The 24,805-nt window shown below is 51.0% G+C and overlaps 10 protein-coding genes across 10 annotated transcripts; 5 read left to right on the forward strand and 5 right to left on the reverse strand.

Annotated features, from left to right (window-relative positions):
* Nucleotides 1-252: 252 nt before the first annotated feature.
* Nucleotides 253-1,485, reverse strand: BO86DRAFT_232467 (short coiled-coil protein). Its single transcript, XM_025667015.1, has 2 exons — nt 678-1,485; nt 253-553 (listed from the first exon to the last, which is right to left on the reverse strand). Exons 1-2 carry the CDS (start codon nt 995-997, stop codon nt 367-369), a joined length of 507 nt encoding a protein of 168 aa, XP_025523004.1. The 5' UTR covers nt 998-1,485; the 3' UTR covers nt 253-366.
* Nucleotides 1,486-5,288: 3,803 nt separating this feature from the next.
* Nucleotides 5,289-5,998, forward strand: BO86DRAFT_392921 (uncharacterized protein). The gene has a single exon (XM_025672916.1). It carries the CDS (start codon nt 5,481-5,483, stop codon nt 5,637-5,639), a length of 159 nt encoding a protein of 52 aa, XP_025523005.1. The 5' UTR covers nt 5,289-5,480; the 3' UTR covers nt 5,640-5,998.
* A 1,932-nt stretch (nt 5,999-7,930) lies between these two features.
* On the forward strand, nt 7,931-9,015 carry BO86DRAFT_232536 (uncharacterized protein). Its single transcript, XM_025667017.1, has 3 exons — nt 7,931-8,098; nt 8,183-8,654; nt 8,713-9,015. Exons 2-3 carry the CDS (start codon nt 8,210-8,212, stop codon nt 8,850-8,852), a joined length of 585 nt encoding a protein of 194 aa, XP_025523006.1. The 5' UTR covers nt 7,931-8,098; nt 8,183-8,209; the 3' UTR covers nt 8,853-9,015.
* A 1,954-nt stretch (nt 9,016-10,969) lies between these two features.
* On the reverse strand, nt 10,970-11,305 carry BO86DRAFT_232588 (uncharacterized protein). Its single transcript, XM_025667018.1, has one exon. It carries the CDS (start codon nt 11,186-11,188, stop codon nt 11,015-11,017), a length of 174 nt encoding a protein of 57 aa, XP_025523007.1. The 5' UTR covers nt 11,189-11,305; the 3' UTR covers nt 10,970-11,014.
* A 73-nt stretch (nt 11,306-11,378) lies between these two features.
* BO86DRAFT_451224 (putative glycosyl hydrolase) lies at nt 11,379-13,551 on the reverse strand (the record flags this gene model as incomplete). The annotated part of the gene is made up of 2 exons (XM_025676845.1): nt 11,379-11,792; nt 11,901-13,551. The coding sequence occupies 2 exons, from the start codon at nt 13,549-13,551 to the stop codon at nt 11,665-11,667; spliced, it is 1,779 nt and encodes a 592-aa protein (XP_025523008.1). The 3' UTR covers nt 11,379-11,664.
* Nucleotides 13,552-14,980: 1,429 nt separating this feature from the next.
* Nucleotides 14,981-15,609, reverse strand: BO86DRAFT_324042 (RBM8 family RNA-binding protein; the record flags this gene model as incomplete). Its single annotated transcript, XM_025668455.1, has 2 exons — nt 14,981-15,214; nt 15,349-15,609. The coding sequence occupies 2 exons, from the start codon at nt 15,607-15,609 to the stop codon at nt 14,981-14,983; spliced, it is 495 nt and encodes a 164-aa protein (XP_025523009.1).
* Nucleotides 15,610-16,917: 1,308 nt separating this feature from the next.
* Nucleotides 16,918-17,861, forward strand: BO86DRAFT_404028 (uncharacterized protein; the record flags this gene model as incomplete). The annotated part of the gene is made up of 2 exons (XM_025673972.1): nt 16,918-16,922; nt 17,048-17,861. The coding sequence occupies 2 exons, from the start codon at nt 16,918-16,920 to the stop codon at nt 17,859-17,861; spliced, it is 819 nt and encodes a 272-aa protein (XP_025523010.1).
* A 2,028-nt stretch (nt 17,862-19,889) lies between these two features.
* On the forward strand, nt 19,890-21,867 carry BO86DRAFT_422637 (alpha-amylase; the record flags this gene model as incomplete). Its single annotated transcript, XM_025675354.1, has 2 exons — nt 19,890-21,492; nt 21,797-21,867. 2 exons carry the CDS (start codon nt 19,890-19,892, stop codon nt 21,865-21,867), a joined length of 1,674 nt encoding a protein of 557 aa, XP_025523011.1.
* Nucleotides 21,868-22,272: 405 nt separating this feature from the next.
* BO86DRAFT_324044 (Bax Inhibitor family protein) lies at nt 22,273-23,345 on the reverse strand (the record flags this gene model as incomplete). Its single annotated transcript, XM_025668456.1, has 2 exons — nt 22,273-22,753; nt 22,819-23,345. 2 exons carry the CDS (start codon nt 23,343-23,345, stop codon nt 22,273-22,275), a joined length of 1,008 nt encoding a protein of 335 aa, XP_025523012.1.
* A 263-nt stretch (nt 23,346-23,608) lies between these two features.
* BO86DRAFT_392926 (EKC/KEOPS complex subunit CGI121/TPRKB) lies at nt 23,609-24,763 on the forward strand. The gene is made up of 3 exons (XM_025672917.1): nt 23,609-23,855; nt 23,919-24,041; nt 24,101-24,763. Exons 1-3 carry the CDS (start codon nt 23,694-23,696, stop codon nt 24,413-24,415), a joined length of 600 nt encoding a protein of 199 aa, XP_025523013.1. The 5' UTR covers nt 23,609-23,693; the 3' UTR covers nt 24,416-24,763.
* Nucleotides 24,764-24,805: the final 42 nt, after the last annotated feature.

The raw sequence follows: 24,805 nt of genomic DNA on the forward strand, positions 1-24,805 counted from the left end.
ACCGCCCTGGGTAGCACGAGGTTCCACCTGACAAAGCCGCAGATGTCATTCCAGATCCTGAGTTCAAAGAGCCGGACTGCTCGTGAAAGTTGATCGACTGGCGGATTGCGGAGGGCGCGCTTGGGCCAACAGCCACCATTCTCGACTATGCCAGGCACGCAGGGACCGGTCGGGAATGTGGCTCAACAGAAACCAAGAATTTATCGGCGGTGATGGCGAGAAATAAGGAGAAAAAGGGGGTCATCGCATGGCAGGTGTGAAATTTCGTGGCTTTGAACGAGCGCTCGCCATCCGTCTCGTGGCAGCAACCAGGCCCCGACCGTTACCCGTCCCAAACAGCCAGGGTCGATAACAGGGATCTTGTGGTTATTTCTGCGCCTTTCTGACTTTGGTGCTCGTCCGTCCCATTTCCGTCTTGGTCATGTTTCGGGTCAATCCACCAATATAATCTTGGAGGAACTTGTTCTCGCTCTCCAGCTTATCATGATCGGATTTCACGGCTTCGATGCGTTCTGCTAGCGCTTGAAGTGAGGATTGAAGGGCTCTGGCTTGCCTGTTCGTAGATTGCGAGATTCCATTAGCTTCTTCCTTGTTTTCTTTTCCCACCCTTTCTGCGTGGTCGTAGTCGCTCCCATGCTATGTGACGGATACATTGATGGATGGTGCCCAAAACTCACTCCTGTAATGTTTGCCTGGCCTCCTTGCCCAGTCGCTCCAGATCTGCGGAATTTCGGCGGGGACTCATGGCGCGCGCGTCGTCGGGGGGGAATTCTTCTTCTTCAATCTCGATTTCGGGGTGATCTCGTGGTACAAGGATGGACGCACTCGGTTTTCGACTGGCCATGCGAGGGCGTTCGGATCGTCCTCTTCGTTCGGTTTCGACGTCAGAGATGGATGAGGATGAGGAGAGTGAGGACATATGCGAGCGACCGTTGTCGTGGGGATGTGGCAGGGTTGGGACAGGCGAGGAACCGTGCATGTCTGACGTCGACGCCATGGTTTGTGCGTGCTGGCGGTGGCGCCGGTGGTTGGATTTAAGAATTCCGGTGGTTGAGGGTGGCTTGAGCAATGCAATCAGAGCAACTCTCGGGCGGTCGCTGTGGCGGGTTTCCAGGTTTCCCGGTCGTTCAAGGTTCGGTAGAAATCCCACAACAGGATATGGTCAACAATCGGATTCCTTCTATTTTCACAGTAGGCCGTGACTACCTCTAGCGATGACCTCAGATTTGAAAGATCTGCGTTTCGCTGGAGGTAGCTGTCGTTGAAGCAAACGGGGGGTGTTTCCCAGGCCGGCAGACGAGGATTTAGCCGGAAAAAGCAATCCGGGACAACGAAAGCAGACAATCAGCTGTAACGAGATCCGGGTTCACCACGTCTGAGAAGGGCGGCGAGTTCAGGGGATCGATTAGAATAAAACCCTAACTGGAATCGTATAGACTCTGGCTGATTTGTAACAGGAGAATTGAAGCGCAGGGGGGGGGGGGGGGGAAAAAGGGGAGGGCCTCCCAAAATAGTGAGGGTCAAAAAAGGGAGTGACCGAAAGGACAGACGTATCGGTTAAGCGAACTTAGAAAGATAGCCGATACAGTTGCTGGGTAGGTCGGTGGTAGTAATAGAAGAAGTAGAAGAAGAATTCAACAATAGCAAAGCAATTCAACAACGCAGGTTATGTGTCCCTGGAGAATAATTGCTATTGCCAATGTTCCTTTTTCGGGCGAAGGGTCTATTTGAATTAGGGAATTAGATTTATTCGCGGTCGTCGAACTTGAGTGGGAGAAGGTTCGTTGGGCAGTCCGAAAACGGGCGGACTAAAATCTTGGACCGGGGGGTTAAATGTGGTCAGTGGAAATGGGTGGAGAGGTAGAATTGGTGGTCGAAGCGGGTTGGTGGTAGTGTGGTTGAAGCCGTTAAGGAACGGAAGTTTGTCACCGTCGCAATTCCGTTCGATCGAAAAGGGGAGGGAGGAAGAATGGATGGGTGTGCGAGGGAAAAAGGAAGAGGGGGGAAAGAGGAGAAAAGAAGAAGAGAGGGGAGAGAGAGAGAGAGGGAAGAGAAGAAAGAGAAAAGGGAAGGGGAGGAGAGAGAACAAGAAGAGCTCTGTCTCTGTGTTGGTTGGTAGTAATAGTGGAGGAGGAGGAGCAAGAGGAGTAATAGTCTTAAAAAAAATTGGGGACACTGGACGAGGCTGCTGCGAGAGTCGCTGTAGGAAGAGTTCGTCGCAATAATAATGATGGTTCCAGTGGATGTTTGGCGGGCAGAGCGCGGGTGTCGAGGTGAGTGGGAAATAATAATGGCGGTAGTAATGGGAATGGGAGAGAATGGTAAGTGATAATCAATTGACCCAGGGACAGATACTTTTGCTCATATAATTTCATTCGGCCGTAGTCACCAGAATCAAGTTAAGTTAGTAAGGGAAGTACAGTAATGAATGATACCAGAAAGAAAAAAAAAAGCCGGTTAATGACTCGGTAATAAACCAGATGGAGACTAATATTACCAAATTTGTACCAATTGGGAAAGGAAAGAAGGAGGAGGAGGAGGGGGTGGGAGGGGAGGGAGAGGAAAGGATGTGAGAGGAGATAATCCTGCGATGACCTGCCAACTACACGCGGGATACTATACTTGTCCACTTTTACTCAAGAGGAATACTTCCGATGACCAAAGCCGCTTACTCACTTTCCCTAGAGCGCATACTATTTCCTCGTCATCAAACTATGTATAGCGTACCATATAGTTAACCTCGGATCTGATTTATAAATAAAGAGGCGAAAAACGCCCTGACACAAAAAGAAAACAGAAACAACAAGAAAGAGAAAGAGCAAAGCTGAAGATAGAGCAAGTACAGTACATACAGTAGAGGACGGACACAGCCCAGTAGAGACCACACTACCTACGTATGCGATGGAGCAAGTGAGTAAGTCACATAATCCATCTAGTACATATTTGGTGTACTTTTGGGCAGAAAACAGTGCCAAATTCGGTATGGGAGGTACAAACAGAGTACGGAGTGGTACCCCGGTGGATGCTACTTGTCCATTTTCGGGACTAGTGCCAGCGCACTAAAGGTGGGAAGACTCGTGGCCGCCACTGGAATGATATTCGCCGTATTCCTGGGTACGGGAATATTCAGAAAAGAGATTGAGATATGACCAAAAGAGAAGGAAAATATTAGATAAACATCCTCCAAAAAAATTAAAAGGGGAAATAATATACAATATTATACAGAGCAAGCAGCTCAACCGGCAGTTTGGTCAAGTAAGGTACCCTATCGACAAGAAAAGAAAATCTTCCTACGCGCTAATCATTCAAGATGATGATGACGATGATGTGAACTTCAGTCGTTTCTTTTTCTTTCTTTCTTTCTTTCTTCCTTTCTTTCTTTCTTCCTTTTTTCTTGATTTTTCCCATTTCCCCCCCTCCTCCCAACAACACAGCAGCAGCAACAGCAACAGCAAGCAGCAGAGCACTGACTGTTGAATGTTTCGGTGAAGGAGCTCCGTTCGGCCTGCCTTCCTGTGGTTGGTGGGCGGGCGGAAGAGGGGAGGGGGAACCACTACTTACAGGTTTTCTACGGCTCTTTAGGGGTTCATTCGGTGCCTCTAGTTCGGTTAGTGACTTTCAGGCCCAGGATTTCAAGCCCCTTGGTTCGACGACTCTTTCTCCTTAGCAGCGAACCCAAATCCCCCTAAAGGGGGGCAAAAAAAAGCCAACCCGCCCAACGAGAAGAAAGTTGTGGTCCATCGGAGGAATGGCGATGATCCTCATCTGTTTCCCACCGCTTCCCACACCTTTTCCCAGTGCCACACCACACTCAAAACTGTTGTCTGTGTGTGCCGGTGCCGAGGAAGGCGGAGAACGGGCACCATGAGGATGGCTTTAATATGGACGATGATGACCGATGGCGATGAATGATGTCGAAGCGTGACATTTTATTTCTCCTTTGTCGTCGTGCCCGTTCACGGACAGCCGCCGCCCCCTTTGGCTCCAGTTGTTCCGTCGCCACGAGTTCACTGATCACAATCGGCATGATTGACGACACAAAAACAAAAACCATGAACCACAATCATCATTCTACAGTACGTACTGAATCGTCGGGGTCATAGCAATCCTCCGTGCTACATCTACTAAGCGAGTATCCTTCCCCCCCCCCCCCCCCCCCCCCTCCTCCCCCCACCCACGGGGGCCCCCCCCCCCCCCCCCCCCCCCCAATGTTCAGCGAGTCAGAGCAGGCGCGCTCGCGCGCGTCTCCCCCTGCTCGACTGCCGAGGCGGCGGCGGATCATTAAGCCACGCAGGGCAGAGCCAGCCTACCGTAGGTGGCTAATCCCCTCTAACTATGGGGCAACAGTTGTTTGTAGTCAACGGTAGTCAGTCGGTCCTAGTCCAAAACGTCTTTTTCGTTACTGAAGTCCTTCAGGGGAGGTCATGCAATGTCGATCGAGCCCATCAGATTGTGGCTTCTTGGTTTGGTCCCCAGCGAGACACAACCTGGTAGAAATGGGGATCCTCAGGGCCATACTTAGGACCTAAAAAGTACCCTAGTCCCATGCCCTACGGCCCCCCCGCCGGGATACTGGATGTAGGTAGATGGGTAGATGAGTGGGAAATCACCCAGCAATGTCAATCAGTCCGTGACTGATTTCAGCAACGAAGCTGTTACTATTTCTGCTTCGACGACGATGGAGCTAGCGATGGCAATCAAGCTGCGCCCTTCGGTGCAACAATCCATTGTCTTCCTAGTAGGGTGTCCAGTTGGGTCGGAAACCGCGATTCCACCAGCTGGTCAAGTCTCAGATTAGCACGGAGTACTCAATACAATACCACACCCTATGTGATCTACACAGTACACGATAGTTACTATCCACACAGAGCGAAAAGACACACACCCTTGATATACAGAAAAATCCCAAACTGCCAGTGATCGTTTGGCGGCGGAATTTACTCCCTTCTAGCTTAAACTCCACCAGCAGCATCAACGGCTGGGGCAGGACGATCCATTCCCGCGGGTTCGACATCTTCTGACGGATCATGGCCGGGAACAGCCAACGAGTGAGGAGGCAGCGTTGAAAATTGGGCAAGGATGTGCAAGCCGCCGATCCAAGAACCACCCGGGAACATGTGTCTCTTCGGGGGGGGATCGAATCACAGCGTTGCTAAAGTGACGAAACTGGTCCCCTAATTAGTTGTGAATTGTGATCCCCCTGAGAAGTATGGGGTAAGATAGTGAGTTAGTACATATGCAGTGGATAGGATCGATAGATAGGAAGATACAGCACATCGACTGCTGCCCTGGATTTATTAGGGTGGATGTTGTTTGAAACAAGAATTCCAACAACGGTCATCACGAAGTTGATTTTCCTTGTCTGTGCTATGCACATGGGTAGATACAGTAGACTGGACGAAAGAGCCTTTCTCAGCGGTTGCACAGTACGTGACCCATATTAATGGGATTCTAACATTGATAGCACTCCACGCCCGACCATGGGAAACGTCTCAAGAGAAAAATTCAACGCTGAACAACTCCCTTCTGTTGCGCGCACATGTCTTTTTCCAATCGCTTCTCACCTTGTCCCCTTTTTGGCCCTTGCGGCGCTGACCGTCGGCCACCGTGGTTCAATGCTCGGGAGAAACCCAGAATGAATGAGAAGTATCGCCGCCCAGTGATGACGGGTGAGCACGTCATGGGAAGTCTTCTTATTGGACCTGTCTCTTGTCACGACCTTTTTTTTTTTCGCCCTCTCTAAATCACAAATTGAACAGTTCTTTCGGTTGGGCCTGATGGTACTTTTGTTTTTCTTTCTTTTCATTCCTACTGGCTCCGATTCAGGAAGAACTGGGCCAAAGTACGCGAGGGAGGAGAGGGGGGAATCCCAGAAACAAAGGATTTACTTCAGCTGAGGCTGTCAAATATCTCCGACCGACTCCATTCCATCTACTCTGTACCTACCTCATACATAAGTAGCCTTCCTATCCATTTATCTGGTGGAGGACTGAAACCGATCAACGTCACTGGGCGGAGTCATATTAGTACGGACTCGGGAGGGGAGGGAGGGGCGTTTAGGAGGAGGGGAAATTGGTTTTATGATCATAATAATCTACCAATACTTAAATCCTTCAGCACCTACGGAGTACGGAGTACTATGTAGCAGATCGCATCTCTCAGCCCTTTCGACCGCTAGTACTATCGTGGCAAATTTGCAGCAAGGCGCTGCAGCAAGTTAACTGGTTTAGTTGCACATACAGACATACATGAGCCCCAACTCAACGGACGACGCCCGGAACGTTCCCCGGCGGCTACTTTAGTGAACCTTTTTCTTGTTATTTTCTTTTTGACTTTTTTCTCATTAAATGCTGTTATTATTTCACGGGGTTGGTGAATTTTCTTTGGTTGGTCTTCTGGTACAGTACACTAGATATACACACCGTCCACTCTTTTCGAAGGAACAGCAACGCGTCTTCCTTTTGGTTCGATACAGTAGTCTTGTTCATCCGGTTTCCTGCTCTCACGACACGAGCTCGACCTTGACTCCTGGTCGGACTGGGGTGCCGCAGAGGGATAATAACGATAACTAACACGAGAGAAAGCTCACAGGGATTCCAAATTGTAGAACTCGGGAAAAGTCCAAGGAACGAATGACAAGGAGATCTTGGCAGTTTGATCCTCGTTAAGGGCAATTGGCAGTACTACTACTAGTAGTAGTAAACCCGGGTCAATCAATGAGGTTGAGATTGAACACAGCAGACCAGCAGCCCGCCGCTAGCCAGTGGCAGATGTTCCTTACCCCCCGCATCATTGCATGCAGTTGCGCGCGCGCGCTCTCTCTCTCTCTCTTACTCTCACTCTCACACATCTTACTCTTAACTATGGAGCACTCTCTCCTCCCCTGAGGGAAGCGAGAATATGACTATGAGAGAGCCATGAGCCATAAAATATCATGGGACTGTTAATTGCGCTTACAATCAATTCCCTCTCAATTCTAATGAACTACTACTTAGCCACACTATACCTGTCGTCCGATGCTCTGCGCGCGTGTGCGTATAGTGGATAGCATAATGGATTAACTTGGTTGGGTATGTGACTTGACAGTGAAGAGGAATGGCTGTAGTAAGTTAAGTCATGTAACTAGTACGTATAACTGGAAGTACATACATACAGTACAGTACCACCTCTTCTACTTCCTCCACTTCTCGACATCAGGCGATGGGGAATGTCGATGGGGCTGTCTTACTGTTGCTCTTTGTCTCTGAATCTTTTAAGGAACCAAAGGAGAGACACAATGCTTATTTGACGATCGACAGGCATGGAATCCGAATGCTGTCTCAAATTGTGAAGAAAGGTCACCAAGTCGATTGATTGATTGCCATTCTCCATATTGTTCAGCCTCGTTTACCTAAAGGGAATACATGAAACCGAGACAAGCGAGGAAATCCCGAGAAGAGCAAAACTTTGGAAAGGAAGGGAAGGATCCCAGAGAGGTTCTTCCGGTCGAATTTACCATACCATACCAGCGTTCCCGTGATGTACTAAGTAAGGGTACACACAACTGACTGACCGCGTGACTGCTGCTTGCTCCACCAGCCCATTCCATCCTTCTCCGATGATGATGATGATGATGTTGTTGTTGATGATGTTGATGGTGAAGATGATGGATTGTCCACAGTGCACCTGTTCCTTCGCAAGAAACAGAGTGCAGTGCAGGAGAGTGGCTGCTTGCCTTACTTCAGCATGAGGCATTTGATACACCCTATCCACCAGATCCTTTCATTATGCTTCAGGAACAGTCGAGACAGATAGCTTAGTTGGTTTCAGGACAGCATATCATACAGCACTTCAGGTCAAATGGTAAGTACCAGGCGAGTACCAGGGTACACATGTCCCATCGCCAGTTGAAACAGCGATGAAATCACCCGACAGCGAACGAACCTCACATCACAACCCCCCCCTGGTCGCGCTGACCGTGATGACAAGCAAGCTAAAGTGCCTGTCCACGATGCTGCCCTCGTTTCCTACACTCCCTGGGCGAGTGACGATAAAGAACAGAACCGCCGATCTGCGATCGGGTAGTGGCTGAACTGCGATTCTCCGCTATTACCGCCAAGTGCGAGCAAGCCTTTCCTTTCTTTCGCTCAACCTCGACGATGACTAAGATAGGCCATCTTTTGGTGCTGACGGTCTCAGCAAGTCATGATCAAATGTCACTTGATATTGGATGGTCTCCCCTATCGATAATCCTGATCGGCGCATAACTGTTGCCGCCTCCTCATTTGGATTTTCACACAGCAGCCGTTCTCCTCAGACTTACATACACGAGGCGGAGAAAGAAGGCCAATTTCGGAGCCACTGTCATCATTTATCACTGACTGTCTGTCAGTCATCGCAGTCGGTTCAGAAGGAGGGGCAACTAACACTACTGGGCTGTGGAAGAAAAGGATCAATCGTCCCTCCGTATCCATCACCTAGTGACTGGAACCCCCCTCCCATCAAGCTATCCACTATCCACTATCCACCACCTCGGCTGCTCCCCTCCTTTATTTTGAATTTCCACCCCCCCTGCTCTACCGTTAGCATGCCAAATGGAGTCAGGTCGTGGTACGTATACACTTCTTGGCTATTGTTATTGCCTGGTAGGCTACTACGCCCTGACCGTGTCTTAGGTTGGTTACTGGTTCTCAGGTACAGTAAGCACATACCAACTCACCAAGCAAAAATCAGGTAAACTAGTCAAGAAGTTGGTGATAGATACTACTACGATACTAGCCAGGTACCAACCACCGCCCAGCAGTAGCACCCACCCATCTGGAGCTTGGGGGATATTTTTCCCTGGCAGATATGCAGCATTTCCCAGTTCATAACCCGTTCACACCGTTCTCACTGTCCACACACACACCTTGCCCGTCTATCTATCGGAGGTGCATCTACAAACCAACTAGCTAGCCCACTTGGCAGCAGCAGCAGCAACAAGGAAAACAACCAAAAAAAAGAAATCCAAGCTCAGGCACCACCCCTCATTTAATCAAATCTATCAATCAATCAGTCACGGTGTCAAAAAATGGTCCCCAGTTCCGAACTCAGTATTTCTCCTTCCTCGAACTTTGATTTGCCAGAGACCGGGGGTTCAACATGTGAAAAAAAAAAAATCAAAACTAAAGCTAAACCACTTTTCACATATCCACTCGGACTAACAACAAATCCAATGCGATTTCCTCCCCTCCTCCCTTCCGAAAACCTGCATGGTGGCTTTCAGCCCAAACTGCAAGATGGAGAACCAGCAAGAAAGAAAGAAATTTGAGAAGTAACCCATTTTTTGAGGAGTTCCTGATTCGTAGCTCGACCACACTGGCAGTTGTTCTAAGGGTATATAAAATCCAGGGCACTGCACTCTGTATATTGGGAGACCCTTGGTCCAATCAATATAGCTACATAGGAGTATGGTAAACATTCGGAGGTTCGGAGTTATACCTCCCAACCAAGGCTCAGAACTATTCATGCATATTTCCATGCTCTACATGTATATCAATTTTCAAGTTATGAAGATATAAAATTAGATATATCGCAAGTAAATCCGTCCCTTCAGGGGGAAAAAAAGTATCACTATCACAGTATCTATAGATATTCATCAATCATTATGCATCTATAGCATCTATAGCTCAAACATCAACCAGTTACGTATCATGGAAGGAGCATGAACAAATAAACCTGAGGTACTCATAAGTTCACTCCTGCTCCTAGCACCCAGGGGTATCATTCCCCAAATCCTCCAATCCTCTAGTAACCTACGCCGTAGTAGCATTGGCTAGACTGATGTACAGTCCTGCTGTACAGGGTCATCAGAATCGACCCTCCCCTCTCCCCCCTTCCAGAAGGAAATTAGAACCCCCTCCCCCCGTTCCCTCCTGTCCCCACCGTCTCCGATCCTCAAGCCCCCCTGGGACCAGTCAGCTCGCCCTGGAATAGAGAGTCATGCTGTTGAAGACGAGGATCCGATATACTGTACATAGTACCTATGCGCTTGTGGTACCGTACTGCTGAGCAGCACCCAATACGTACTGTACTCGCGATATTTTTTACCTCCTTCCACCCATGAGCCTATACGAAGTTCCCACCTAGTCGAGAATACAGTATAGAAGAAACACAGCCCATAACTACCCACAGTATAATAAGCTACCGCGCGCTGCACATTGTCGCAACAATCCGGAGTCTACCGCACACGGTCCGATACCCCACTGGCACACTACGTAGCATATAATTAATCCCAAGATAGAATGGGTAAACAAATCCTTTGAAGGCTGAGCTGAGCCCGATAATCACCCACCCACCTCGACTTTCCTCTCAAATTAACATCAACTCCGAAATCACTAATACTAGCACCGCTAGTAATCTACGGAAGACAGAAAAAAAACGTGGCTTTTAGGGAGGGAGGCGGAAGGGGGAGGGGGAGGGGTGGTTCGTGCTCGCTCGCCTTGTATAAAAACAGGCTAGTCTTGATCAAGTCGGTCCAAATCAATTCAATCATGAACTCCAGGGAAATCTGAATCTTGATTCATCGGCGTTGTTTCATCAGCGGTGTGATTAGAGACTGCTACGTGATATACGTACCTGCGCATTGTTGTGAGTATGGACGATAGGTAGCAAACCTCGGTATCTCGGTGGCGGATCGATCCCCCCCCCCCATCACCAATCATTTGATACCTGACCTACGGCTGTGGCTATTCTCTGGGTTGCTCTGAGTCTGAGGATCTCTGTGTGTACAGTACATCAAAGAAAATCCCGAAAGAAGAAACTGGTAGACCAACCCTAAGGGACTAGGGAATCGGGAAGTAATGCCGACGTCGTCCTTTACTCAGGACGTAGATACTGTCTTAGTGGGGAACAACAGGAAGGGATTGAAACTATGGAGTAATATAATCAAATGGTACTACTGTAAAGAAAAAAAAAAGAAAAGGAGAAAAATCCTCAGGAGTTACGGAATCTGCCGAGTAACCGATAAACGCCCTTCTCTTTTTTTTTTTTTTGATTAAGATTTTTTTCCAGCAGGAATAAAGTACAGTACATTACAGGCTACTAGAACAAAGGAAGAGGACGCATAGAATAAGAGACGAGAAAGGAAAGGAGCCCCCGAAGTCAGCATCATAATTAATTCTGAGACTCTACGGAGCACTCTGTACATACTGTACACCGACTCGTTCATCCTGTAAAAACAGTAAAAAGTTCAATCCCGCCTGGCTTACATCATTCGAACAGTTCATTATGCAGATCTCGGGTCTGCTGATTCCTGTGAATTTTTTGTTTCTAGGGATGATCTCACGTTATATCATTCTGTCGGTCAGATGGGGCCGGCATAGTCGGGGACTCGGGGGGGAGGGGGGCAAAGGGGTTAGCCGCGGTGAGCCAAAGCTTTCCTCTCCCCTTCTGGCAACCTGCCATGGAGAATGATGTACAATGTACTCAGTATATGCATGATTCCACAAGGTCTAACACTCATTTGGGAACCTGGTGGAATCAATTCGCATGCATGCACGGCTACAACATCGGATGACGCAGGTGCCTTGCCACCGGGCCCCAATTCCCCCATGTCTATAACGACCCCTAACATATAGGTATGTGCATTATACTCATAATCGCTGAACTATACAGAATACTAGTACTCTAAGGAACCTCACTCAGTCATGCTAGAGACGGTGAGCTCTTCCATTGGTATAGAGCCCGCAACACTGCGATGCCCCCTGACTGCGTCTCAACAGTACGTCCTCGGCCCCGATCATTGGCATCGTGCTTGCCCTGTTCGGTTACGTCTGGCTGTTCCTCTGAGGAGCGTGACCAACCGGATGCGAGCCCCCAACCGAACGGCTGCGTTCCGATTCCAGAGTCGGACCTCTCATCGGCGAGTCTCCGCGAGTCACGGCTGCGCAGAAGTCCCGTCAGCCCTTCGAATCCGTCAGCCCGTGCTCCATAGTTCTCATAGTCAATCGCCCCCAGCGGCAGAGGGCTTTCATCGGTGATGGTGCTCCCAGACGCGCGGGACTGGTTTCCCCACCACATGCCAAACTTGCCCTCACTGTTCCGGGTCACAAGAGCCGCGTTCGCATTATGCTCGATCCACGGCCGATATGCGCGACAGCGAGCTTGGTGCCACTCGTACACATACTGCCAGGTCTCTCCTTCCTCATCTGTCTGGTTCGCAATAGCCAGGAATCGTACCTCTTGCGGCCGGATAGGCCGACAAAACTCCGCCAGATGATGGAAGAAAATCCCCTTGAATGTGTGACTGTTCTGAGAGCAACTTCCGGAAGAGTCACACACTTCCTCCAGAACACCGCCACGTCCAAGGCCTTGCCACTGTTGACTGTCCATATCGGGCCATCCGGTTGCCTTGATCACATTCAGGACTAATTGATGACCATCGTACAGGTACTGCTGCAAAGCAGTTGCCAGCCAGAGCCCCCTTAGCCCGCTAAGGATCACTCCCTGGTTGTAGGTATATACCATTGTGTTGAGGACATCGCACTTGCGGGTGCCCGGCCGGTCATCGCTCTCCCAGCCACTGATGTGAAAGCCGTCACCATAGAGCCCGTTGCTCCCGGTCATGTTAGATGAATTGAGCCAGGCATAGCCCTCAATGGCGGCTTGCAGGTGGGCCGGGTTATGCGGATAGCCATCTGACCAGTTCTCATCCTCAACGATTCCCGCCACAAAGGGGGATTGAATCTTGTCACCTGGAAAATACAGGTACATCCCGATACTCGCCGAAATATATAATTCGTTCGTGATGGCATTCTTGTAGGGGGTCAAGTAAGGGCTCCAAATCATCCCACCGCCACAGAGCAACTCATCCCACCCCCCGGACGCGAGGCCGTAGAACACACGTGCTCGATGCGCCGCGGGGGATCGAAACTGAGTTCCGTGCCAGCGTAGCTTCGCAGTTGCGTTGGGCGAGAAAGGGTCGTCATAGTGCAGATCAGAGTGCAAGACTTGAAACTTTATGTTTTCCAGCCAACCCAGGACTACCCACAGCATATCATCGAAGGCCTGACCACGCAGGGAGATGGCATTCTCGCCAAAATAGAACGCGGAAGTCTGGTCGAAGAAGTGGTTGATCAGGTTCTCCGAGCCCAATTCATATCGACCGCGCTTCGTCGAGTGCTTCCAATCTTCAAGATCATCCAGGGACACAGCGGTCGACAGCACGTCGCCGGTGGTGGCAGTCAGCGAGGCAAGTGTGGCAGAGACATGGGTGCCCAGCACGGCCGCAGTCCAATCGATACTCGACGGCCAAGTGCCTTGCCACAGTTCGAAGTAGGCATCTTGCATCACATGGAGAGCATCCAGCAAGTCGTGCAACGTGCGGCTGATGCTCTCGGTGGACTCGGGAGGTGAATCCGGGGCAGGCAGGGGGAGCTGCTCTGACGGTGATGCATTTGTTTCCTCAAGCGGAATCTGTGCGTCCAGGACGACTGGCGCAAGGACATCCTGCGACCGCAACGCCAGCGCATTGGTCTCAAACAGGGTTAGGAGCAGACAGAGAAATCTAAAAATGACCAGAAATGCTTGCATGATTGTAATTCTGTTTGTTCTAATTGGATTTACCCCGGATCCGAGGGGTTGGAGTTCGGCTTGTTTCGAAAGCCTGGTAACAAAGGGAGGAAAGGGACAGTAGCAGTGGAAAGGCAGGTAGAAGGGGTGACGATTGTCTTTGGATTTTAAGAATTAGCTATTTCAGACACGCGGGGAGATAGATGCAGAGAGAGTGGGCTGCATGCAACTGAGGGAGCTGATCAAATGAGACATAATCAGCTCAATGCTGCCCAGTCCGTGCCATGAAGGAGGGAAGGAGGGGGGAGGGAAGGAAGAACCGGGCTTGGTCCGGAGTGATGATGATGATGATGATGATGATGATGATGATGATGATGGATGATGATTGAAAGATGGGGGGAAGTAAGACTCGGGAGTCTAAGGTTAACTTCGGCGCTGTGCGGGGGAGGGAAGGAAGGGAGAAGGGAGAAGGGAGGAGTCTCGGCGGGCTTAACTAATCCCACCTTGGAATGAGCTCCATCTCTTTCCACGGCACCTTCAACTACAGACTGGCAGTCAGTTGGCACTTCTTTTTACTCATACGGTCAAATCTTGGTCTTGCATCACGCGCCCTCCTTGTTGTTGGTCGCATGCCATTCTAAACTTAACCCCAGAGTCCCGACAATCTCATGCTGATTGCTTCGCTTGTCCGGTGCCTTGACCCCCCCATCCCAATTGCTGCCCCCCTCCCCCCCAATCCCCGCATTTATCTATCGGATGATCATTTATCAATCATTTGGAGAGTGCTTACAAGGATCCATGGTTTCCCAACGGTCCCGTGGGTTAAGGGCGCCTGTCATGCAAATCACCACGGTGAGCAACAAAGCATTTTGGTTGAAGGGTACTACAAGCATTGAGATGGCCACGCGACACTCGTATTCGGTGAGTTCAACCGACACAAAGATTAAGTACACGCGCTAGTAGACAGAACGGGATATCTAGCTCTGTAACATCAGTCATTCAGGCTGGATGTTCCTACTGCGACATTAGATGACGGCCATGAAGAGATAGGCGGAACAGTTGAGGGACATTAGTAGCACATACCATATCACTGAAACCTCATGACGCCGGCACCATGCTCCTTTGAAGGTTTCCCACCCCCGTCAGGCGACGAGTATAGTATGGAACTCCCAGGAGACAATGCCGGCTTTGTTCTGCTTCCCCACCCCCTCTCCCCTAGAGCCGAATTGGTTGAGCCAGCAACCCAGACTTCCAGCTCATAGCATGAATTATCTGGACAACCCTAAGCGGCCAATGCGATTCTTATTGTAGTGCGAGCGCAAAATAGCAGAACCCCAATGCTGGGCGGAGGTCTGGAGCAAACAAAAGGCCAAGTTTCTGGCGCATCCACAGCCTGTGAGATGAATTGAAAAGAAGACGCTCTCCTAACGAACAAAACATCACGGCGGGCTTAGTCCCGTGCATCATCGGCTCCAGGACTGCGGCTCCTCTCGCGGCTCCTGCTGCGGTTTCGGCCGCCGCCACGTCCGCCTCTCTGTCCTCCACCCTTTCCTTTATTCGAGGGAGGCGGTCTAACGAATGCGAAATCGACGGAGATGGTCTGGTCCAGTAGTTTGGAGCCGTTCAAGGCTTTGATGGCGTCCGATGCTTCGGGGAGGGTGGAGTACTCGATCAAGGCATATCCCTGTTTCCCCACAGGCGAGTCAGTATCTGGCATACCATGAGAAGCAGCGAGAGAAGTTCAGGGGTAACAGCTGGCAGAGCTTTCTAGCCCCGGTGATGCTGTGTATGGCAGGAGTGGTAGTAGTAGTAACCGACCTTGACGTAACCGGTCCGGCGGTCCAGGTTCAGGCTGAAGTTCTTAATCTCTCCATATTCGGCGAACAAGTCCGTGACGTCCTCTTCAGAGGCCTCTTCATGGATGTTGGTCACGATGACAATCCATCCCTCGATGCTGCGTACTGCGACGGCTCCCGCCTGTGTTCTCGGATCGTGGCTACCGTTGCTGGACTGCGCGGGAGCTTCTTCTTCCTCCTCTTGTTGCACCACCGGAGGGTCGACTTCCATCTCCGTAGACATGATGGCAATGTCAGAGTAGTAGCTATACGCCGAGGGAGGAGATAGCTTTGAGGTAGTAGTTCGAGGAGGGCCAATGGCTGGACTTGCAGTTCGCCGTCCGAGGCTTGCGATGATCTTGCGAAGCTTTGCGGTGTGCTTAGGTAATCGGACTCACTTCCCGACGGCACTCAGTGGCCCTAACCTCGTTCCATATTCGATCCCAGCAAATTCATGAGCTGGAATGGTATATTAGAGAGCAATCGAAGCAGGAAGCAAATCTCAACTTCAAGTCACACGATTCAAGGAGTATTTCTGGGGAGATTGTGAAGTTGGCAGTGGACCCACGAGGCTATGTTAATATGTAGATGAGCTGATGACCGGCACCTGGATCTTACCTACTCATAAATGCCGTCTCGTATAGAATCAAGTTCCTTCTGTAACTTGTACTGACTAGCTTCGAAAAGGTGCCTGTCACTGTAGGTGGATAGACGGTCTTACTCAGTACTCGTAGTGGGTGCAATGTTTATCATGCCTTAGGTGATGGCTTCTTGCAGGACGCCTTCCATCCTTGAGGCATGATTTGGTATACTTCACAGAAGCCTTCGCTAGTGATGCTCACCGACCGATACATTCAACCAAGAAAATAGCGGCCTTCCGGGCAGCTTGTCTATCATATCGAGCAACTGAGCGTAGCTCATGGCATTTCACATGTAAATAGTAGCTTGTGTCCTAGGATGATATCTCACTTGGTGAAGCTGATTCGAGACCAGTGTGACTGTTGTATACGTTATAGCTGACATGTTGGGGATACCAAGCATTAGTCTCTAGCTCAATGCTTACATGCAGCATTTAGTAGGTTTTGAGCATCGTATACTATTTTGAACCTGTGAACACAGTCCACAGTCCAGATCAATAATTCATTGCTTGACGTATAAGTATTGAACTGACTACTTTGAGCATCACAAGGTTAAGAAGTTTCCATACTTTCCTTAGCTTTCCTTGTTGTAAATTTGGTGGTACATCCTGTAAGAGCTTATCCCTAAAATATGGCATAGCACCTTGAGGTGATGTGAAACTCAGACAAGATCATCTCTTGAATGTGAAGTGCTACAAAGATAAGCAGCAGTATTCTCAGTGAAAGACAGCCAGTGAACTGGCGGTTGCTACGTGCAATTATAGTGTAAACATCCTCGATCCTAACACCAATCTCATTTCCTCACAGAGTTCTCTTCCCCCTCATCGCCCCCGTGTACATCTCTTTACAAGACTCACATCTTTTGCAGACCAACCTAGACACAAGCCCTTACGAGAGATAATTCTCAACCCGCCATGAAGTACTTTCGTGCACTTCACCCTCATGCACCTGAGAAACCGGCAGTCGAAGACGATCAAATCAAGCGTGTCTCTGTCGCAAACAATCCATGGCAAGTCTCTTCCTCCCACATTAACAACAAACAAGACAAGATTTCTCATACGTTGGAACTCCCTCGGGCAGCGACGATCCGTCGTGCGTCTGCCACTTCAGATATCCTACCCGATTCCCCAAGCTCGAAGCTGTCGTGTGCGGCCCAGAGACAGGCCAGATCCGCGAGCTGCACCAGGACGAAACCCAGCTAGACGTGACCTTCGATGCAGTCGGCAACCGAATGCTCATCAACGAGCACTACCCCAATCCCGTCAACCGCTGCATGTCGGTCGACGTCAGCCTGATCCTCAAAGCCAAGTACGTGCAGTTCGTGAACCTTGAGGGTCTCTCCGACCACTCCCTGCTCCTCACCTTGCGGATCGGACGCACCGCCTCGGCCGTGAGGGGCAACAAGATGATCCTGAAGGAGAAAGTGCGCGGCTTCTTCGAGTGTCCGCCCTACATGCGCCTATTCGAGGATGTGTACGAGTGCCGCTGGCCGGAGAAGTTCATCCAGATCCGTTTGCCCGAGAAACGATGCAAGCGCTGGAAGACGGTGGCGCTGATCCTCAAGGCGTTCAACCAGATTACCTCGGAGAACTACTGTCAGATGGCGGGGATGATGATGACACCTCGGGTCGGGGGCTTGGATGTGCGTGCCATTCAGAGGGAGATCAAAGCCAGGAAGGAGAAAGGCAAGGGACTGAATAAGGTCCGCCGTCAGGAGCCTGTCTCGGCGAGATACAAAGTTGCACTGAACGACGCGGACAGGATCGAGCGCGTTAACCAGGCATATGCAGTGCATCTCATGGCTTTCATCAATTCCTCCCCGTTCACTCCGCGCGAGTATAACGACAGGCTCTCTTGACTGCCGTCGTAGCTCCGCGGCTGAAACCGTGTGCTGCGCATCACATCTGACTTCGATTTAGTAGTGAGAAGGAGGACATACGAAGAGCAAGAGGGGATTGTGACGATTACAGCCTACGATGTCACTGGTCTTACACCACGACTTATCTTGGAGGTTAGCGGGGATGTGCAGATTCAGCATATGCATATGATATTCGAAAATTAGGGTCACATGGAGCATCAAGGTCTTCGTTTCAGTCTTTGCATCAGCGTTGGGGGCAGGTATTGAGGGTGGGAACGCTTTATGTCTTTTTAGTTCGGATCAATCTTCCATGATGTGGAACGTTAATATCTAATGAGGTAATGTTATTACAGATGATCTGCGGCAAAACACCGAAAAGAAAATGATTAATCTAAGCTTGATTGTCCGCGTTCTTGATCTTATATGGTGCTGTATCTTCCAGGGTATCCAAGCCATGGATTCATGAGAGAGACCCCAGCTGTTAAGACTTGCGTCTCACATGATCAAATACTTTATCTGTCGATTCTATCATGTGATATCTGCTAATTTGGCTCGGACTTATGAAGGAATGATACCATCCCGACGACACCCCTTGCATAGATGCTCTGTACCGTACCTGGTCGAAACCACACCAGGCTCTTCCTATGCGCAGGTATTCCCCAGATGTATCTTGGTCTCTGCATCCGAGCAGAGATTCCGTGCATAGCTACCTTCCTCAGCTAGAATACTCGTTCCTCGTTTCTTCAAAAACCAGTTGAGAAGATCGGATCGAAGGTATGAATCGCCCGTCCTCAAAGCCAAAGTGCCTATGCCAAGCTTTTCCAGGCGAGATCAGGTGTTTTGGGTTTGTCCCTTACATACTATTCTCTTGTGAAGGGCCGGATGGATTGAAAACACAATCCTCCGTAGAAGGACAAATGATGCCCTGTTTATGAGTGAAGATGCAGGACGGCGCTCCAGAAGACTATGCTTATTGCTTTAAGAAAGCTCCCTGAGCATCTCGATTCTTCTCATCCAACCTCCTCGATTCCCGAAACAGTTCATCGAAAACCGCATGAGCTGCAGGTTACCGCATGCTGCAACACGCTCTCGGCCATGATGGACTGTTGCAGTGCGGCTGGGATGATCCTTGCATACAGAAAGGGCTGCCATTGTTTCACAGACCGTCAGGACGATTCAAAACGAGCCAATCGCATGTGAATCCACCCAAGGATACTTACAGCATAGGTCAGGACCAGAGACCGCCTCTACGTTGACCGTTTTCTCCCCGCGAACTGTTGTGCCGGTTCGTGCATCCGGAGTTATGCCTGCATGCTTCATCAGAACGAGCGAGACTCGATCGAAACAGCACAGCGTGTTGTCGTACAGTCAGTACATTGCAATATCCTCACAGCCACAGTTTCGAAATTCTTCATGGTTCTTCCCATTCGGTACCATCGCGTATTATGAAAGCCTGCAGAGCAACTTCTGGCAGCTCCACTTGGCAGTATGCAGGTCATTCTCCCCTTGAACCATAAATCGCCGAGGGGCATCTTGCCCAACCCTATAATGAACCTTCTCAGAGTCGGCCGCTCAGAGTCTGAACTGCCGATTCTGCATCTTGCCGGTCCTAGTCGGCCGAGCCTGTCGACGAATACGCTTTAAAGGGGGGCTAGGTAGCACTGCTTTGGATGGAAATTTCCATCATGCCTGTCTATTGTCTTTCCAACTAGTCCTTCCTTCTGCGACAGAGTCCGATCTTTGGCTCTCCGTGTGCGTTGTCTTTCTTTAATCTTCCTGCGCAATCACATTCATTTGTCGAGGCCATCTAAAGTATCGATTCGAGAATCTCGAGATCAACCATTCCTTAATACACCGGGTTTCGACATCAACCCTCTGTTTCTCTTGTCTTCTTGCTCTCAAGCAGGACTATGGAAGATATATGAGAAACAAAAAAGTAGCGGTGGCACTGAAAATAACATTCCCATTATTGTTTGTCACATAACATAGCATCTTTCCAGTATACACTTGCAAGCACACTAGCACGCCATGGCATCACCACTCCGCACAGCGCGATGGCTTCATGCACTGATGCTCATAAGCCCCTTCAGCACGGCATTGACGGCCAGCACCGGGGCATGGAGAACCAGATCGGTGTATCAGACGATGACTGACCGATTTGCTCGCACGGATGGGTCAACCACCGCGCCCTGCAACACGACCGCCGGTCTATACTGCGGGGGCACCTGGCGCGGCATGATCGACCACCTGGACTACATCGAGGGCATGGGCTTCGACGCGGTGATGATCTCGCCGATCATCAAGAACGTCGAGGGGCGCGTCTCGTACGGGGAAGCCTACCACGGCTACTGGGCCGAAGACCTGTATGCGCTGAACCCGCATTTCGGGACAGAGCAGGATCTCCTCGACCTGAGCGAGGCCCTCCACGCCCGCGGCATGTACCTGATGATGGACACGGTCATCAACAACATGGCCTACCTCACGAACGGCCGCGACCCGGCCACCAGCATCGACTACTCGAAGCTGCAGCCCTTCAACGAGGCCCGGTACTACCACCCGTACTGCCCAATCACCGACTACAACGACTACCCGCTGGCGCAGCGGTGCTGGACGGGCGACGACATCGTCGCCCTCCCAGACCTCAAAACCGAAGACCCGGACGTCCAGCGCATGCTCAACCGCTGGATCTCCGAGACCATGGCCAAGTACTCGATCGACGGGCTCCGGCTCGACGCCGCCAAACATATCACCCCGGCCTACCTGCGGGCCTTCCAGCAAGCGGCCAACGACTCGCTGGTGACCGGGGAGGTCTTCGACCGGTCCGTCGACACCATCTGCAGCTACCAGGCCAACAACGAGCTGACCAGCGTCCCCAACTACCCGATCTACTACGCGCTGCTCGACGCCTTCACGCTGGGCGATACCACCGACCTCCCCAACCGCATCGAGGAGATGAAACACGCCTGCCCCAACGTGAGCACCCTGACCACCTTCTCCGAGAACCACGACGTTCCACGCTTCGCCAGCCTAATCAACGATCTAAACGTAAGCCCTCTTTCCCCTTTAACCCCAATCCTCCTTTCCTCAATCTTCCCCCCCCCTCACCCCCAAACTAACCCATCCCGCAAGCTCGCAAAAAACATCCTAACATTCACCCTCCTCTACGACGGCATCCCAATGATCTACCAGGGCCAAGAACAGCACCTGAGCGGTGCGCACGACCCCCAGAACCGCGAAGCCCTGTGGCTGACGGGATACGCCACCACGCCTGAGGCCGCGCCGCTGTACACGCACATCGCGACGCTCAACGCGCTGCGCCGCCACGCCATCCGCCTCGACGCGGCCTACGTCGACACCCTCACCTACCCGCTGTACCGCGGGTCCAGCGAGATGGGGTTCCGGAAGGGCCGCGAGGACCGCCCGGTGGTGATGGTGCTGTCGACGCAGGGGAGCGCCAGCGGCGCGTACAAGATCCGGCTGACGACGGGGTTCCAGCCCTCCGTCGAGGTGGTGGAGGTGCTGAGCTGTCAGCGGTATACCGTGAGTGAGGTTGGGGAGTTGTGGTTGGGGATGGATCGCGGGGAACCTCGGGTGTTGTTTCCGGTGAGGTGGATGGAGGGGAGTGGGTTGTGTGGGTTTGGGGAGGGGGAGATTGATGGTGATGGTGGATTGGGGACGGGGGGAGGGGGGGAGGGGGGCCAGGGTGGTGGAGGAGGAGGAAATGGTGCTGGTGCTGGTGGCTCGGTGGGTACGGGGAGGAATACGGGGATACCGTCGGGGGCTTCCTCTGTGAGTGTTGTTGGGGGCTGGGGCACTGGGATGGGGGTACCGGTACTGGTCGGGTTGTGGATGGTGGTCCTGGTCCTGGGGATGTGAGGTGGATTACGGTAGAGTTGGTGTAGTTGTGGGTTTGAGTAACATGACATCAATTATAGGTCAGATGCTTGCGCCGAAGGAAATAAACTACAGAATAACGGAACTCCCGCCCAAAAATTACGAATGGTGATGAAAAAATATGAAGCGGATGATGTTGAGTGGAGATGTCTATTGTTTCCTCCTGGTATGCGGCTAATACTAAAGCTATGCATACATTTGATGCCGGACCCCCCAGTTCCTAGCATTAAGACCGACCTTGCTGTCCACCAGCATAGGGGGGGATTGGAATGTGCCCTAGAAAAAATGTTCCATCTACAGGCAGTAAAGGAGGATCAGTGGGAAACATGAAAGGAATAAAATTACACCGGGCGCTTAAGCAGAACCGAAATATCAGTCAACCTTGTTCCAACTTCTCCATGATCCGAATTCCAACAGAATCCGGTTATTAATGTGACGAGTAGTCAACCGGTCATCAAAGTGGCTCTCGATGAATCCACAGGATAGAATGTTGTGTTCAAAAGCCATAGCGAAACGTTTACTTCCGCTGCTGGCGCATGCCCAGAATCTGGACCATGCGAACGAAGATGTTGATGAAATCCAGGGTCAAGCTGATGCTCTCGTTGACAACATCCTTGCGAACGAGACCGCGCTGAGAGAGGCGAGCGTGGTGAAGGATCTTCTGGACGTCATAGAGGGTGAAACCACCGAAGACAGCCAGACCACCGTACAGCCAGATCTTCTCGGACCACATGAGAGTGCGGGTGGCGGTGACAGGGAGAACCATAGGAGCGAGACCGGAGAGAGCAACGATGGCAACACCAGCGAGCAGAGGACCACCCAGGTACAGGTACTTCTCCTGCTTGGCGGTGGCACCAACGAAAGCAATGGAACCCATCATTCCGACAGTGTAGAGACCGGCGCGGGCGAGCAGAGCGGGGCTCATGAACATGAGAGGGGACAGGAGAGCGGCTTGTGTAATGTTGAAAGCAGTCCAGAGACCATACTTCATGACGTAGCTAGTAGTGTTGTTAGCATTGCTGTTCGGCCTAGCTAGAACGGGGACGCCTCACGGAGTACTCACTTGTCAGGAGAAGTGTACAAAGTACCGTACATAGTTCCAATGCTAGCGACGAGACCAAGACCCATGACCAACCAAGGGTTGGCAGCCATCATGCGGTAGGAGAATCCGTTCATGTGCATAGCGCGAGCGGCAATAGCGATAATACCAACACCAAGTCCGGTGTGCATGAAAGTCTCGTTCAGGTAGCTGCGCTCGTAATGGGGCATACCGCCATCCTCGCGGGTCTCGCGGTTGAAAATCAGGTTCGTTGCGATGATGGTACCTCCTACTATGGCGGCACCGTAGCCCAATTTTTGCAGAAGTTCGCCACGAGTGTTGTAAGTGGGCTGTTGCATATACGTCCGGCGGAAAGCATTCTGGAAGGTCTGGCGGGATTTGGCGAAGATGGAAGACGAGAAGGAACCGGTAGGCTTCGGCTGGGCAGGCTTGAATGGTGTGTTGTGGATGAAACGAGCGCTGTTAGCAGGCTTGGAGATTTGACGAAGCGCCGTCGGAACGGCGAACGGGCGCCGCAAGAAGAACGCCATAATTGTTCGGGTGGTGTATTGCAGGATGATGACGATGAGAAGGAAGAGGAGGAAAGCGGCTTTAAAAACGAAGCGATGATATCAATCCGGGGTGCCGCTGGCTACGGCGGCCCGAACGTTCGAGAAGTGAAGTCACGTGTAAGTGACTCAATAATTACTCAGCGCTGGCCGCGCTCGGCGATAATCTTGGTGGGGGAGGGGGGAATTAAGGGACTTAAGCCGGATATCTGCGATTCAGTTCTATTCAATACTTGTAAGTGACCTCGCACCTTCTAGCATGTGCCTCTGTTGTATGTCTGACCATTTCTCGGCAGATCTGTTCCGTAATCGATAGCCTCGCTTCGCGCCATGTCTTCCTCGTGCCTCGAAACCATAGAGCTTGCGCATCTGCCACCTTCGATGCCCGTGCATGTCGCACTTTATCGGGATGTCAAAAATGCTGCTTCTCTTCGACAACAGCTGATCTCAGGAAACGCCGACTTTGAGTATGCCTTCATCGATGCGAGCATGGTATGGATAGTCATCAAAACCCTGGGCTAGTCAATATTCATTGGTTCTGATGGTGGTTCGCAGGTTCTTTCCAGAGCTCATGCTTTGTCCGCCGTCTTCCGAGCCGTGAATGACTCGATCAATGGACGCCTTAAGTCCCGGAATGTTCACTCAGAGATTGTTTTCTCATTCAGCCCAGCGAACAACGTGCGTCTTTGAGGAGGTGGAACACGACAAGCACCGACAGCCTGGCTAACTCTCTCCAGATCGCCGAATCATTCCGCAAATTCGGCATTGCCGACTCCACCAAAGACCTGCTAGTGATCAAGGTCTCGATGACACCGGACGTCACTCACGACTCAGTAGCAACCCATCTTTCTCAACATGTTGAAGGCTCGGCTGTGCCGTTTGACGACGAGACCCTGTCGAACATCGCCGATGTGACGAAAATCAAGAAGGCTTATAAGCTGGGTGCACTGAAGACTCCTCCCTCCACTCAAGCAAATGGCACACAGGGCGATGGTATGAGACAACTTGAACTCTCTGTCTTGGGAGCGATTGCGTTGCGTGGGGCCACTTGATCGGCACGTAAAGGTTGAGATACCTTTCCTGCCAATTTCCATGATGGAACATCAACAGGCTTGTGGAAGCAGCCATCTGCTGCTTCACGCCATTCGACTTGCCTATCGCATTTTGGGTCTGTGTTAAACATCCCCAACCAAGCTTGGCCCCGTCCAAGGCTTGTCCCGAGAGATGCTTCTCCGGAATGAGTGAATCATTTGGAGCGCTATTACTCTAGCAGCTAAGAGACAAGGTTTTCCGGGATCTGTGCATGGGATTTAGACGGATATTGCTCATAGTCGCAGTGCCATGTACATAGTTCCTGCACAGCAATGAACTAGAACGGATAGCATAGATATACCCGGTGATCAATACATTGCTAAACCAGTTTTTAAGTGAAATAACTCCAC

The sequence above is a fragment of the Aspergillus japonicus genome (assembly GCF_003184785.1).
Source record: "Aspergillus japonicus CBS 114.51 unplaced genomic scaffold BO86scaffold_80, whole genome shotgun sequence".
NCBI classification, from domain to species: Eukaryota; Fungi; Ascomycota; class Eurotiomycetes; order Eurotiales; family Aspergillaceae; genus Aspergillus; species Aspergillus japonicus.